Genomic DNA, 13,554 nt, shown 5'->3' on the forward strand with positions numbered 1-13,554 from the left:
CCCTTAGAGTATTACCACATATAAGTTTTATCTTAACCGTGGTATTACTCTATGCAATAACCTAATTGATAACATTAGTTTTAGATAAGATATACTATATATAAAAATTAAAATAATAAATATTTTTTGTCTAGTACCGTGGTATAATTGTTATCATATAAATTATGTCTATAATGTTTTACTTGGAAGTATTATTTAATTCTTTACTGAAAGGTGACAGTGTATTTTAATGCTAGTGTACTCTTAGTTATGATAAGATTTATTAATTGTATCTAATCTATTATAATGTAATATGTATTAATTAAAAAATTATAATTGATATTGTTTTCGTAAATCATTTAAAATACTTACCCGAATTTTCTTTTTACAACCTTACACAGGCCAAAATAAGAAACTTACTTTTTTTTTTGTTTCTATTAATTAATTATTTCTGTATAGTATTTTTTTCTTTAATTTTATACTTTATCAGAAGTCACTAAATTAACTAGGCAAATTTTAGTTGAACAACTTGCATATCTTCACTGTGTAATATGTGTACTATCAATCAGAATGAATGTTCAGAGTCACAGCTTCTAAAAAAAGGTACTAAATAATAACAAAGTGCTTATAATTTAATATTGTGAATTTTATATTATTAATAATTATTAGTGGTACCACTTATTATTCTGTTATTTTAATATAAGGCTATATTTTGCTTTTATTTATATATTGTATTAAAAACAAGAAGCATTAATTATATAACCACAGTTTGGTCAATAAATAATGATAAATAAAAAAATAAGAATAAAGTTTGAATTAATCATGCATTTTACCTATTCAAGTTATCAGCTTCATTTTCTAAACACAAGTACTTATATTTATGTTGATGTGTTAGCTAATTTTATCATGACTGTATGCATTAATTTTATTAAGATTCATTGAAGAACACATTTGACTCTCTAATTTCATTTAATAATCAATTTGCTGTAAGGTAAGTAGTAGCTAATTTGTACTATTTTAGTACATAGTACTGGTATAAAATTGTATAAGAATTTAGTAATAAGTTGAAATTTGTATTATTTTTGCTTTATCTAATACCTTTTTACTTATTTAATATTTTGGTATGAATAATATTTGTGAATTTTTAAATAATTTTATCTGTAGAAAAATATAATATATATTTTTCTTTTTAATGCCTTAGTGTAAATATACAAGTATACCAAAAAATAATTAAATTCATAAATATAAAACTTAAAACTTTGTTTAAAAAAATATTTATTTCTTATCAATACTAAGTATGTATTAAACTTATTAAAAGATAGCAATTTTTGCATTCAATACATAACATACAATAAGATTTAAATACTATATAGCATATATAATTATTTTGCAATAAATAGTTAAAGATTTTAAAATATTACTACTGAAATTTTGTTATCTTTGTTGTGGCTTCTGCTATAAACAGTTAATTTTTGCTTAATACAATTTAAATATATTTTATTCATTAATCAACTTATTAATTTGTAAAAATAGTTTTAAAGTATTTTTTCTAGAAAAAAATACTGTATAGACTGTATATAACTATCAACTGATTATCTACAAAAATATTGTTGATGGGAATAAAAGTAAAAACTTGAATATGTATCAATTTTTGTCTTAAAATATATTTTTTTCTATATTGAATTTAGTTTTGTCTACACCTGAGAATGATGGGAAAAAGTGAAAGGATTATGAGAATAGATCTCCCTATTGACATATCTTTTTAGAAATTTTTATAACATTTTCCTTGTATATATTTTATATTTTGAAAACTTTATATTGTATACATTAAAATTATAAATCCTGTAAATTTGATAGTTTAAATTTTAAGTCTTATATATTATATATCTATTGGTAAATAGTGTACTATTTAAAAAAATTAAATATTTAAAATAGGTTTAATAAGAAAAAATTTATTTATGCAAATTTAATAGTCCATAATTACATCTTGATATATTAATACAAGTAATAAAACCTTTGGAGTATGGGGGCTCTGGGTATATCATCATGGGTACAGTACACATGATGATTTTTATAATAAAGGTTCACTATCCTCTTTCGTGGCAATATTAGTTGACTACCACTGACTCCTGACAACTATTTGAAGTTTAGTTAACTTTAAAAATAATGTAAATAATGAGTTAATGTATAGTTGAAAGTTACCGAGAAACTTTTTACTTTAGTATTTTCTTGGAATATGGATTTTTTTGATTTTTTATTATTCAGTCATTTAAATTCTAATAAATTCAGAATGAATGATGCAGACTGTACAAATATATTTTTCTTTCGGTAAATTGGACTTATTATTAAATATTTTACTTGAAAAAAAATTGTAAATAATTCTTCTTATTTTTCAGTTGCTCTAGTATAACAAGAATTTAAGACAATCTCTTACACTGGAATATTATGAAGAGCCTGCGTTTTAGATAAAGTTTTGTTTTAAAGTGCTGTGATTTACATATACATGATTAATTTTCATGTCTTATTTTTAATTGAACCATAGAGAAATAGTGTGATTTAATAGTGATTGTGCCGCGTTATGTCTATGAATCGTCATATTCAAAACTTCAATGATTTTGATATTGAATCAGGTTTTCAAGAAGAAGAAAATGTTATTATCAGTAAACCTTTTATTCCTGCCAAGGCAACTAAAACTGTATCTCCACCACCTGTTCGTTCGTCTTATAAGGTAAGGCTGTTATTCATTGTAAAGAAGCAGGTACTTTAATTTGAAAAATAATCTAATATAAAAACACTTAATCAAACAATTTGCTGTTATTTTATGACTAGTCGCTGATAAGTGATAGTAGCCATTAGTAAAAAAAAAAAAATTTGGCAATTCGTTTTAATATTTTAAATTGTTGATATATCATTACATACAAAAAAAAACATAATTATAAACTTCTCAGATTTGCATTAAAGCTTATAGAAAAAAAAATCACATTTATTTATTTGTTTTTTTGTTTGTAATAAGTGTAAGTAATACAAATTTGTCTTGTTAAAAGTTAAATGATATTCATTTTGTTAGTGTGTGTAGGTATGAAGTTTACTTATGAATAATCATAAGATAAAGTTAAAGTTTCATTGTTTAATGAAAATATTAGTACTTTTGCAAGTCATAACTGGATTATTGGATAATTTTTTAAGAATTAATGTCCTGCTATACTTCTTAAAAGTGCAGTAAAATATTGAGAAATTGTGTTAAATTTAAAAATAAATATTATGTTTAATGAAACACTGCATTTAAAAATTGTGTTTTAGGGGTTTATAGTGATTTTTAATGAATTTTAAATTAATTAAAAAATTTCAAAATTATTCAATCAACAAAATTTTAACATAACTTTAATTTTCAAAATTGTGAAATGACTGCACTTTATAGTAACAGAGCAATATATATTTATTTTTTTTATTTATTAAAATAACAAATAGTATTAGATCATTTTATGGACCTAGCTATAAAATTAACTTTTTTACTAACTTAATAAACTGATAATTAAGTTTATTTGTTAGCAGCTTTTACAAGTTTTACTGAATTTAATTGTCAAAATAAAAACATTTAATGATTATATTTGTAAATTATTTTATTATATTACTGTTTTTAGTGAGAAAAAATTGATTTTTAAAAATTAAAAAAGTAATATAAGATTTATAAGTAAATAAGATTTATTCATATAAATTTTTTTTGTTTTTTGTTTACTATCTTTTCTTTTGTATGAACAATATTCCCTTACAATACTGACTTTTTAACAAAGTAGTATAATCCATATACTTAAACAAAGTATGGTGTAATCAAATGATAATTCAATTTTTTGTTAAGCTCATAAATGAAAGTTCATCACTTTAATTTTTTTTAAATTTACGTATTGTTATGAAAATTTATATTTATGTTATTATTTCAGTATAAAATAACAGTGACAAACTTAGTTTTTTTTTTTGTTCGCGAGTGAGTAATTCTTTATCTATATCAATGAAGATCATTAAATATTTAAGTGGATTAAGTTATTTATTTTTATATGTGATGTAAATAAATCAGATTGTTATTAATTTTATTGTACTAGTTTAATGAACTATTTAATGTAGCTTGATAAGACTGGAAACAATATTTTTTAAATGTGTCAATGAATCAAAATCATCTTGTTTAAATATTGAAAAATGAATCTGTCTTCAAGAACAATGTGTATTAAATAACAATATTTAATTATTTAATGCACATAATTAAAACAAGATAGAGTTCAACCAGGTTAAAAATAATTACAATACTATTTTTAATCAAGATTATCATCACCAAATACATAATTGGCAAAGAAATTATATCATCAAATTAGACATAACAGTTTTATAAAAAAAACATCTAGTATAATTAGAAACATAAAATACATTTAATAAGTACATAAAAACTGTGTAGCTATTGATTAAATTTAGAATTTATTATTATTGAAATAAAAGAATACTACTATAAAACATTATAGTATATTGAACATTTTTGATCTTATACCATTTATTCTAGCATTTTAATTATAGTGTATAAATAATTTAAAAACTATTTTAGTACTTCAATGTTATATACCTTAATACTACATATATTGTATTAAATTTAATTAAAGTAGGTACTTATATATCAATATTATATTAGTAAAATTTAATATTTTTTTATTTACATAAAAAAGTATAACTTGTAATATTTTTAATTTCTTTATTACGTTTGTTGCTGAAAACACATGTTTTATTTTTAATAGGCCCCTACAGGGTTATCTCGTGAAGAGCAGTTGTTGTCAACTGTTGTACATTTGGACAATGGAACTACTGGTTATTTAATAACTCTCAACGAAGCAACAGGATCATGGTCATGTCACGCTTGCTATCCATTCAAAGTTCAGTCTATGTCCTTATTGGAAGAGCACTTGGTCAGCAAAAGTCATTTATTAGAAATGGGAAAATCTTGCTTTCCTGCCAAAAATTTTATCAAAGCATGTTCAGAAAGTAAGTATTAAATTTAAATGATAATTAATCTTAGATCAAAGAGTAATTTTTGATGACTAAATTTAGCTGGCTTAAGTGTTGGTGTACCTTCTATGATATCTGGTGAACCTATTCCACCGGGTATGGAAGATGAAGTTGAAAATGTTTTAGCTCGAATTCAAGCAACTCTCGATTCAATATTTATTCCATTAATTGGGTTGGAATTTGTTTTGGAACTTATACCACCAGAGTTAAATGAAGAACCTAGATATATGTGTGCTCTTTGTGATAAACGGGGAGATCCTCGTACATTTCCTAATCATTTACGCAGCTTTAATCATCATATGGCTTACTTGGTATGTATTGAAGTATAACATGTCTTTGATAACAACTAGAAGACCTGATGTTATTTCAATTACTCATTTAGTTTATTTGGTACTATTCATAAGTGTATAGGTTATTGAATTTCAAATCTATTTTTTTTTTTTTTAATGTCAAATTTTCATTCAGCTAATGTAGGTTTTAGATATGAGATATTTTATATTATGCTGTATTTTGTACCAGAAAATAGTTGCATGTATTTGTTTAATTTATTTTGGTTTTTATAATTTATAGCGGAGATATTTCAGATCATTAGCGAATGCATTAGAACAACTTAATAAGGTTTCATCTAAGGGTTTTCAAGAACTTGTCTTTCACGTTATTGGAAAAATAGAAGAAGAATATGGACGCATGAAGCCAGTTGTTGTTGATGCAAGTTTATTTGATATACCAACAGAGAAAATAAAAATTTTAAGACAAGTTAATAATGGAAAACATATTATGTAAGTAAAACTTATTATTTTTTAACAATTATTATCTTTTCTAAGTTTTATTTCACAATTGCATTTTGATTAATATGTGTAATGGTGAATAGTAAATAAATTAATGTATGTAGAAGTCAATAACTTAATATATATATATATATTTTTAATAACCTTTATTAAAATATTATTTAGCTCAACAATTATAAGCAAACATAAAAAGTATAACAGTCATAGTACTATGTTATAACGGTACAACAAATGCGGAAATAATTGTTAGTATTATATTAGTACATTATTTAAAATTATTGTTAACAGAGCCTTTAATGACAAACTGAAAAATTATTAAATTAAAATTTTTAATTGAAAGAAAGAAAGAGAGAAAAAAAACAGATAAATGAATAACTACAATATAAAAATAATAATAATAAACTAATTAGATATTAAATGACAAAGCCGAAACTCCTCAAGAAGGATATGATGGAAATAATTATAATGGAAGAACGGGAATTAAGAGTATTAGCTACAGAAGGGGGATTAATATTGTGGGAGGCTAAGAGGCTAAATAGTTTATTTCTAATATTTTTCTTTTTCTTGTTCTGTTATTTTTCCAAAAATAGCAATGTTTTAATAAAGTACAGATGTCTTATCGCACATCGAGCGCCTATCCACATTGTTGCCCAGTAGTTTTTGTAATTGGTTATTTATCTTACAAACACTATAGTTTGTTTATTTATATATTTTGCTCTGGTTATGTCTAATCAGGCCCCGATGGGGGGGGGCGTTCTACCCCTCAAAATTGGCCTCAATCGCTCGCGTTACATAGACAATCATCTTCGGTTGAAAATCTTTTAGTTTATGGTAAGAAATGTTCAATTAATAATAAAGCGAAGTTTTCATGTAGTCCTCTAACAAAAATATCCAAAACCGCATCCACCACCTCATTGCTCTCTCCACCGGATGACTGCATGCAGGTCGATCCGGCTATTGTTGTCTCTGATAAGCTAATGGTCTCAACTCTAATACTTTCCAGATAATTACTCCGGACCTTTATATATGTTAGTTTCTACAGCCGACAATAATATAGGAAATTTACATCCAGTGAAACTTGGTAAAGTTATCACAAAATCATTTAAAGGCATTCTTAACATCAAACCTTTAAGTTCTAAACGTGTTAAAATTGCTTTCGATACCAGTCTCCAATGTCAATTATTTTCTTATCTCGTCTTACCACTCTGAAAATGGATTAATCACCTCTATTCGAAGCACTCTTTTATATAGTTTAGGTATTATCCGTTTAGACACCAATGTTTTGGATAGTGATTTCTGGGATGGCCGTGAGTCCTCTGTCAAAGTTTCTTCTTTCAGAAGATTAAACTCTAAGCGAGACAACCAACTTGTGCCCTTGCCACACGTCGAATTGAAATTTTTGGCTCCGTCCTTACCCAAACATCTAACTATTTACAAGGTTATTTTCGACATTTCTCCAAGTGAACACAGTCCCGTCAAATGCCAAATGTCTTCGATTTGGATACACTCAAAAATTCTGCCGCAGCAAAGAACGCTGTGGCCACTGTGGTCTGACAGATCATAATGCTTCTACATGCCCAAACAAAGCAACCTCCCCACCCTCATGTATATTCTGTAAATTGAACCACCCCTCAACTGATCGCTCCTGCACCGAATGGACCAATCAAAAGGACATAAAAAAAATTATAGCCACCAACAACATGTCTTATTCTGAAGCTGCTCAAATTAAATGCTCTGGTATCGTCAACCCTGCTTTTTCTTATGCCAGTATGGTAAATAAAAATAGTGTTTGTAATGATACTACCAAAAATATACAACATGTGAATTCCTAGCCCTCATCATCCTTCCAATAACACCGATAGTATTCCCTTCCCCTTACTTCCTCCTTCAACACATAAATTAAAAAATATGAATAACAAAAATAAATAATAATAATAAGTCTTTCTCCCAACTTCCATTTTCTCAACCTCTTAACCAGGGGTTTCCTCTTTCCCTAAGGGTCATTTTTTAAATTACATGGCCTCTATTAACTCTTCTCATCATTATAACAATGTTTGGATTCCCTCTTTTATAGATCAACTTTCCCATTCACTTATTTAAAATCCTAATTCATTATCTTCCTTAGAATTGCTAAGAATCGCTTAGAATCCTTATTATTGAATCATCTCTCCTTAAATCCAAACCTTGTGAATCTGACACTGATGATACTCAGGAATAATTCTACCTATTCTAACAGCTCTATTCCTTCCTTTAACGTTCTCCAATGGAACACTAGGAGTATCACTCCACATGCCAACGACATTGTTAATATTTTATCTATTCATAAATGCTCCTTTGCTCTTATATCTGAAACGTGACTATTACCCAATCGCCATTTTCCCTTCCTAATTTTAATACATTATGAGCCGATAGACACAATGGTTACGGTGGTGTCGCCATTGCAGCTCATCAGCTTATACAAATTACTCTGATTACTATCAATGACAATCTTATTTGATCTTTACGTAATCATTCTATTGATTTGGTTGGTATTGCCGCCATTTTTAACTCTACTTCACCTATTTCTCATTGGTCCATATATACCCCCCTCATCCAACCCTCCTTTGAATATCATAATTTCTATTTTCAGTCTAATTTTTCCTAACTCCATCTTAGGGGGCGACATCAATGGGCTTCATCCCGCATTGGACTCCATTGACAGTAATCATCGTGGTAATATAATTTTCTCTTCAATCTCCTCATTTGGTCTAAGTATTATTAACAATGGCCCTCCGACTCTTGCAAATCGTCCTCCTTATGAAGACACAGCCGTTGATATATCGATTTCGTCTCCTTCTCTATCCTGGTCTTTATCTTGGACCGTTCTAGACTGTACTTACAGTAGCAACCACTTTCCTATTATTATCTCCTATACACCAAGCCTAACTAATCACACAGTTGACCCTTCTCCCTTCTTTTCCTCACGTAAATTCAATTTCTTCAAAGCTGACTGGCGCTTATATTCTGCCTACATCGCTGCTTATTTGTCCAACTTTTGTTTTTCTTCTGCTCCGTTATCAGATTATGATTCCTTTACTTCTATTCTACTGAAATTTGCGATGCCTCTATACCTATTCTCAAAACTTCCAAAAAAAATTTTCCTCCTGCCCCTATTTGGTGGAACTCTACATGTATGGCCGCTGTTAAGGAACGCTCCGTTTCTTTTCGTCAGTACAAATCCTCCGGTTCTATTTCTGACTTTCTTGCTCATCAACGTATAAGATCTTCCACCGCTCGCACTCAAAAATATGCTAAAAAAAATGCTTGGAATTCATTTTGTTCTTCCCTTAATCCCTCTACATCTATTCAGGAGCTTTGGCTCACTGCCAAAAAATTTAAAAACTGCATTAATTGTCGCCCAGTTTTCTTAAATGAATCTTAAATAAATTCCTATCCCCAAACCTAATTCTTTCCCTCCTGCTTTTCGACCTATTGCCCTCTCCTCGTCTCTCTGTAAAAAAATAATCTTATCCCGAATAACCTATTGGGGTTTAGAAGAAGCTGAGGCTCTATGGAGTGTCTGTCTTCCTTTATAGAACCCATATATGAGTCCTTTTGCAAAAAAAAAATTCCTTCCAGCAATATTTATAGATATCAAAGCCGCATTCGACTCAGTTCATATTCGTACTATTTTAAAACGCTTAAACGCTATTGAACTACCCACTTCTCTTTGTAATTTTAATNTTAAACGCTATTGAACTACTCACTTCTCTTTGTAATTTTAATTTCCTCACTTTTTCTCATCGCTTCCTACACTTCTCCACCCCTTCCGAGGTTTCTGTTTCTCGTTCTTCTTTTCGTGAGCTTCCACAAGGAAGCTCTCCTAGCCCCATTCTTTTCAATATATATATATATATAAGCACTATCATTAATGACCTCTCCTCTCACGGTTTCTCATCCCTCTTTTATGCTGATGATATTGTCCTTTTTTCTTCGGATAAATCACTCTGTAGCTAATCTCAACGACTCCTTGTCCATACTCCACCAAAACCTTCTCTCTTCTTACTTTACCTCAGCTCCTGAAAAGAGTCAATTTATTATTTTTACCAGAAAACATATACCTTTATCTATCCCTATAGTCACTTTATATGCTCATTTAATACCCTCTCCAATACTCTTACTTAGGACTTAACTTAGATACCCAAGTTAAGATGGGTTCCTCTTTTCCAGTTCCTTTTTTCCTTTGCATCGCGCTGGTCTAATTTTCTCCGTTGTATTACCGAGACATCTTAGGGATCCCACCCCTTTTATTAATTTTTAACTCTATTATTCGCGCTAAGGTTGATTACTGTTCCTTTCTTTTCTCTTCTTCATCCTTTTGTCACCGTAATAAGCTTATTTCAGTAATGGCTTCTTGCTTCCGCTCAATTTTAGGCGCCCTTCCTTCTACTCCTTTTCCCAGCTTTGAAATTGAATGCTGTTGTCCTCCTATCAAAATTAGAAGCCGTCGCTTAGCTGGAAAATTTCTCCTAAAATCTATTTCCTGTCCTAAACCTTCAATATTTAATCTTTTTAAAACCGTTCACCAACTCTGCAAATCTCTTCCTATCCTTACTTCATCACTATATGTTCTTCACTTTCTCCTCTCACTATTCATATCCAGAAGTCCTATAGTTGTCTTCCTATGACTTCCCTTACGAGGCATTAATTATAACTCCTTCCGTTCATGTTCTAACTAATTTCCTAGGCTACTCACCTTATAACATTCAATCCCTTTATTTATCCATTATTAATAATTTATTCTCTCACTATATTTCTACAAACTTTCCCAACTCTCCTCTAATTATTACTGATGGGTCTGCCTCATTAGTCAAAACTGGCTGTGCTTACTACATACCAAGTCTTAATATCTCCTTTTCCACCAACCTGCATCCCCTTTATTCCTCTTTTATTACCAAATGCATTGATATTGCCAATGCACTTCGCTACATTTCTATTTCTCTTGATACCTCTTTTTTCATCTGCTCAGATTCATAGGCTTGTCTTCTTGCTATTAATTCTAACCCTTTTGATTCTCAAACTTCCCCTATAATTCAATTAGAGCACTCCTCCACAAAATTTTAACCTCTGGTAAAGAAGTTCAATTCCATTGGGTCCCTAGCCATGTCGGGATCCACGGTAACGAGTTCGCTGATTCTCTGGCTAAATGCGCATCATATTTCCTATGTTATCCTTCTTTTCTCCTCCCTTATTCTGATACTCAACATTAGTTTAGATCTACTCTAATGGAAGAATGGCTCACTAAGTGGTCTTTTTTCCCTAACAGCTTTGCCCAATGGCATCGATCCATTGTACCTAGCCCTTCCAAAATTCCGTGGTTCCATCAACTAGATCTTACTCGCAATATCATTTCAAGCTTTTCACGACTCAGACTGGGTCATAGCCTTTTACCAGCATTCGCTTACAGACTAAACCTGAACTATGTTCCCTTTTGCCATTTATATTAGGATGAAGTCCTCGGAGATTTTTCTCACTATTTATTGAATTGCTCCTCCTTGGCGTCTAATAGGTGCCTGCTTATAAAATTTTTAGAATCCAATGGAATTTCCAATTTTATTCCCTCTGTTGTACTAAATTCCCATTCTATTCCCGTGATTACTGCGATCATTTCTTTTATATTGAGCGCTGGTTGTACTATTAAACTTCTTTATTATATATTATAATTTATTGCATATACTTTACTTTTATTATACTAACTAACACCCATTATTCTTGTAATTCACAACGCTAATTAACATTATATTATCTAATTCTTATGTAATTGTCGAGCTATAATATTTTCATAATAAAAGCTAAAAAAATTAAAATTAAAAAAAAATGTATAACATTTTTAAGAATTAATATAAAAATATTTCTCTTTACAATTTGTTTTTAACAATTTTATTTTATATTTAGGGAATGTCCAGAAGATAGATGGATGTTAGAAATGATTAAACCAGAGTATGTCGAAAATCCTAAGATTTTACAGGACAAATGTGAGTATTCTATGCCATAAACAGTTTTATTAGACATTGAAGATTATATTCCTCGTGTAATAATTGTGAATTAAATTGTTTTACTTAAGTTCCTTTGAAAAAAATAACTGAAAAAAATAAGCGTGAGCAAGAAGAAAAACAAAAGGCCTTAAAAGCAGAAACGTAAGTTTATCAATTTTTTTTTGTATTCATATTACATTAAGTTTTTAATAGTAAAAAAAAAACGGTAGCATAGTGGGGTCTAGGCACAGTGTAGACAAGGCATAGATATGACAAGTATAGATGATATCTCACAGTGATTAAAATCACTATCATAAGAAACGCTTCGATGCAAATCTGTAGATAGTGTTTTATTTAGAGAAATTGGTAGATTATTGCAAAAGCAACATAAACTCTTATTTCTTTGATTATATCCTAATTAGTAGTTCTTTAATTTTAAAATATAATATATGAATAAATACTAATTATAATTATTAAATTAAGTATGAAAATAAAAAAGTAAAAAAAATTTAATAAGTTTAATTTCTTATGTCTTATGACCTTTATTCTATGTCAATTAAATTATATAATATTCATGAAAGTCAATATATTCTCCTAATAAGATATTTTAAAATAAAATAAAATACAAAACCTAGAATTTTAATAGAAAAATAGCATATTTTTGAATACGGTAGCCAATTGTGCATAGAAGATAGGTCCGTCGGGATAAATTTTTTTTTTTTTTTGTAGTACATAAAATAAGCTTTAATTTTATATATGTTTAAAGGACGCAGTATTCCCGGAACACTTTTAAAAGTTAAGTTGAAAAAGTTCTATTTTTTATACAATATTTCAAGTTTTGAACGCCCCCTATATATGGGAAAATTGTGCAATTTTAATAAAAAGTATGTCAAATGAAAGATGTACTTATAATGTATTTAGAAAAAAAAAATTTGTGCTGATATATACATTTTTCAAAAAGTTATAGCATTTTTAAGTTGAAAATTTAAAATCGAAAATCGAAAATTTTAACACAAAAATAGTGTTTTTTTAACTACGGCAGCCGTTTAAATGTAGAAGAAAAAGTGTCGGGACAAATTTTTTTTTTCATTTTGTAGTACATAAAATAAGCTTTAATTTTATATATGTTTAAAGGACGCAGTATTCCCGGAACACTTTTAAAAGTTAAGTTGAAAAAGTTCTATTTTTTATACAATATTTCAAGTTTTGAACGCCCCCTATATATGGGAATATTGTCCAATTTTAATAAAAAGTATGTCAAATGAAAGATATACTTATAATGTATTTAGAAAAAAAAAATTTGTGCTGATAATTACATTATTCGAAAAGTTATAGCACTTTTAAGTTGAAAATTTAAAATCGAAAATCGAAAATTTTAACACAAAAATAGCGTTTTTTTAACTACGGCAGCCGTTTAAATGTAGAAGAAAAAGTGTCGGGACAAATTTTTTTTTTTCATTTTGTAGTACATAAAATAAGCTTTAATTTTATATATATTTAAAGGACGCAGTATTTCCGGAACATTTTCAAAAATTAAGTTGAAAAAGTTAGTTTTTGTAAAAAAGTTGCTATTTTAAATCCCCCCCGATGAGCAGGTTAAGTGTTAGATTTTCAAAAAAATGATATCAAATGAAAGGGAAATATCTAAGGTTTTAGTATAAAAAAAAATTATGTTGATTTGTTGATTTTTCAAAAAGTTATGGAAGTTTTAAGAAAAAAAAGTGAAAAAA

At 28.3% G+C, this 13,554-nt stretch overlaps 1 protein-coding gene across 4 annotated transcripts in view; it reads left to right on the forward strand.

Annotated features, from left to right (window-relative positions):
* Window positions 1-267: 267 nt before the first annotated feature.
* The window catches only part of LOC126894345 (uncharacterized), a 16,994-nt gene continuing 3,707 nt past the window's right edge, over window positions 268-13,554 (forward strand). Inside the window, exons 1-7 of one of the 4 annotated variants that reach the window (XM_050665286.1) lie at window positions 268-582; window positions 2,376-2,707; window positions 4,755-4,998; window positions 5,065-5,333; window positions 5,593-5,801; window positions 11,745-11,824; window positions 11,914-11,986. In XM_050665286.1, the coding sequence (XP_050521243.1) occupies window positions 2,558-2,707; window positions 4,755-4,998; window positions 5,065-5,333; window positions 5,593-5,801; window positions 11,745-11,824; window positions 11,914-11,986 (1,025 nt within the window). In that variant the 5' untranslated portion in view covers window positions 268-582; window positions 2,376-2,557. Of the gene's footprint in view, window positions 583-1,519; window positions 2,308-2,375; window positions 2,708-4,754; window positions 4,999-5,064; window positions 5,334-5,592; window positions 5,802-11,744; window positions 11,825-11,913; window positions 11,987-13,554 lie in introns of those variants that run through there. The other 3 variants (XM_050665283.1, XM_050665284.1, XM_050665287.1) reach the window with 3 other exon arrangements.

The sequence above is a fragment of the Daktulosphaira vitifoliae genome, unplaced genomic scaffold, assembly GCF_025091365.1.
Source record: "Daktulosphaira vitifoliae isolate Bord-2020 unplaced genomic scaffold, ASM2509136v1 Scaffold_1, whole genome shotgun sequence".
Taxonomy (NCBI): Eukaryota; Metazoa; Arthropoda; class Insecta; order Hemiptera; family Phylloxeridae; genus Daktulosphaira; species Daktulosphaira vitifoliae.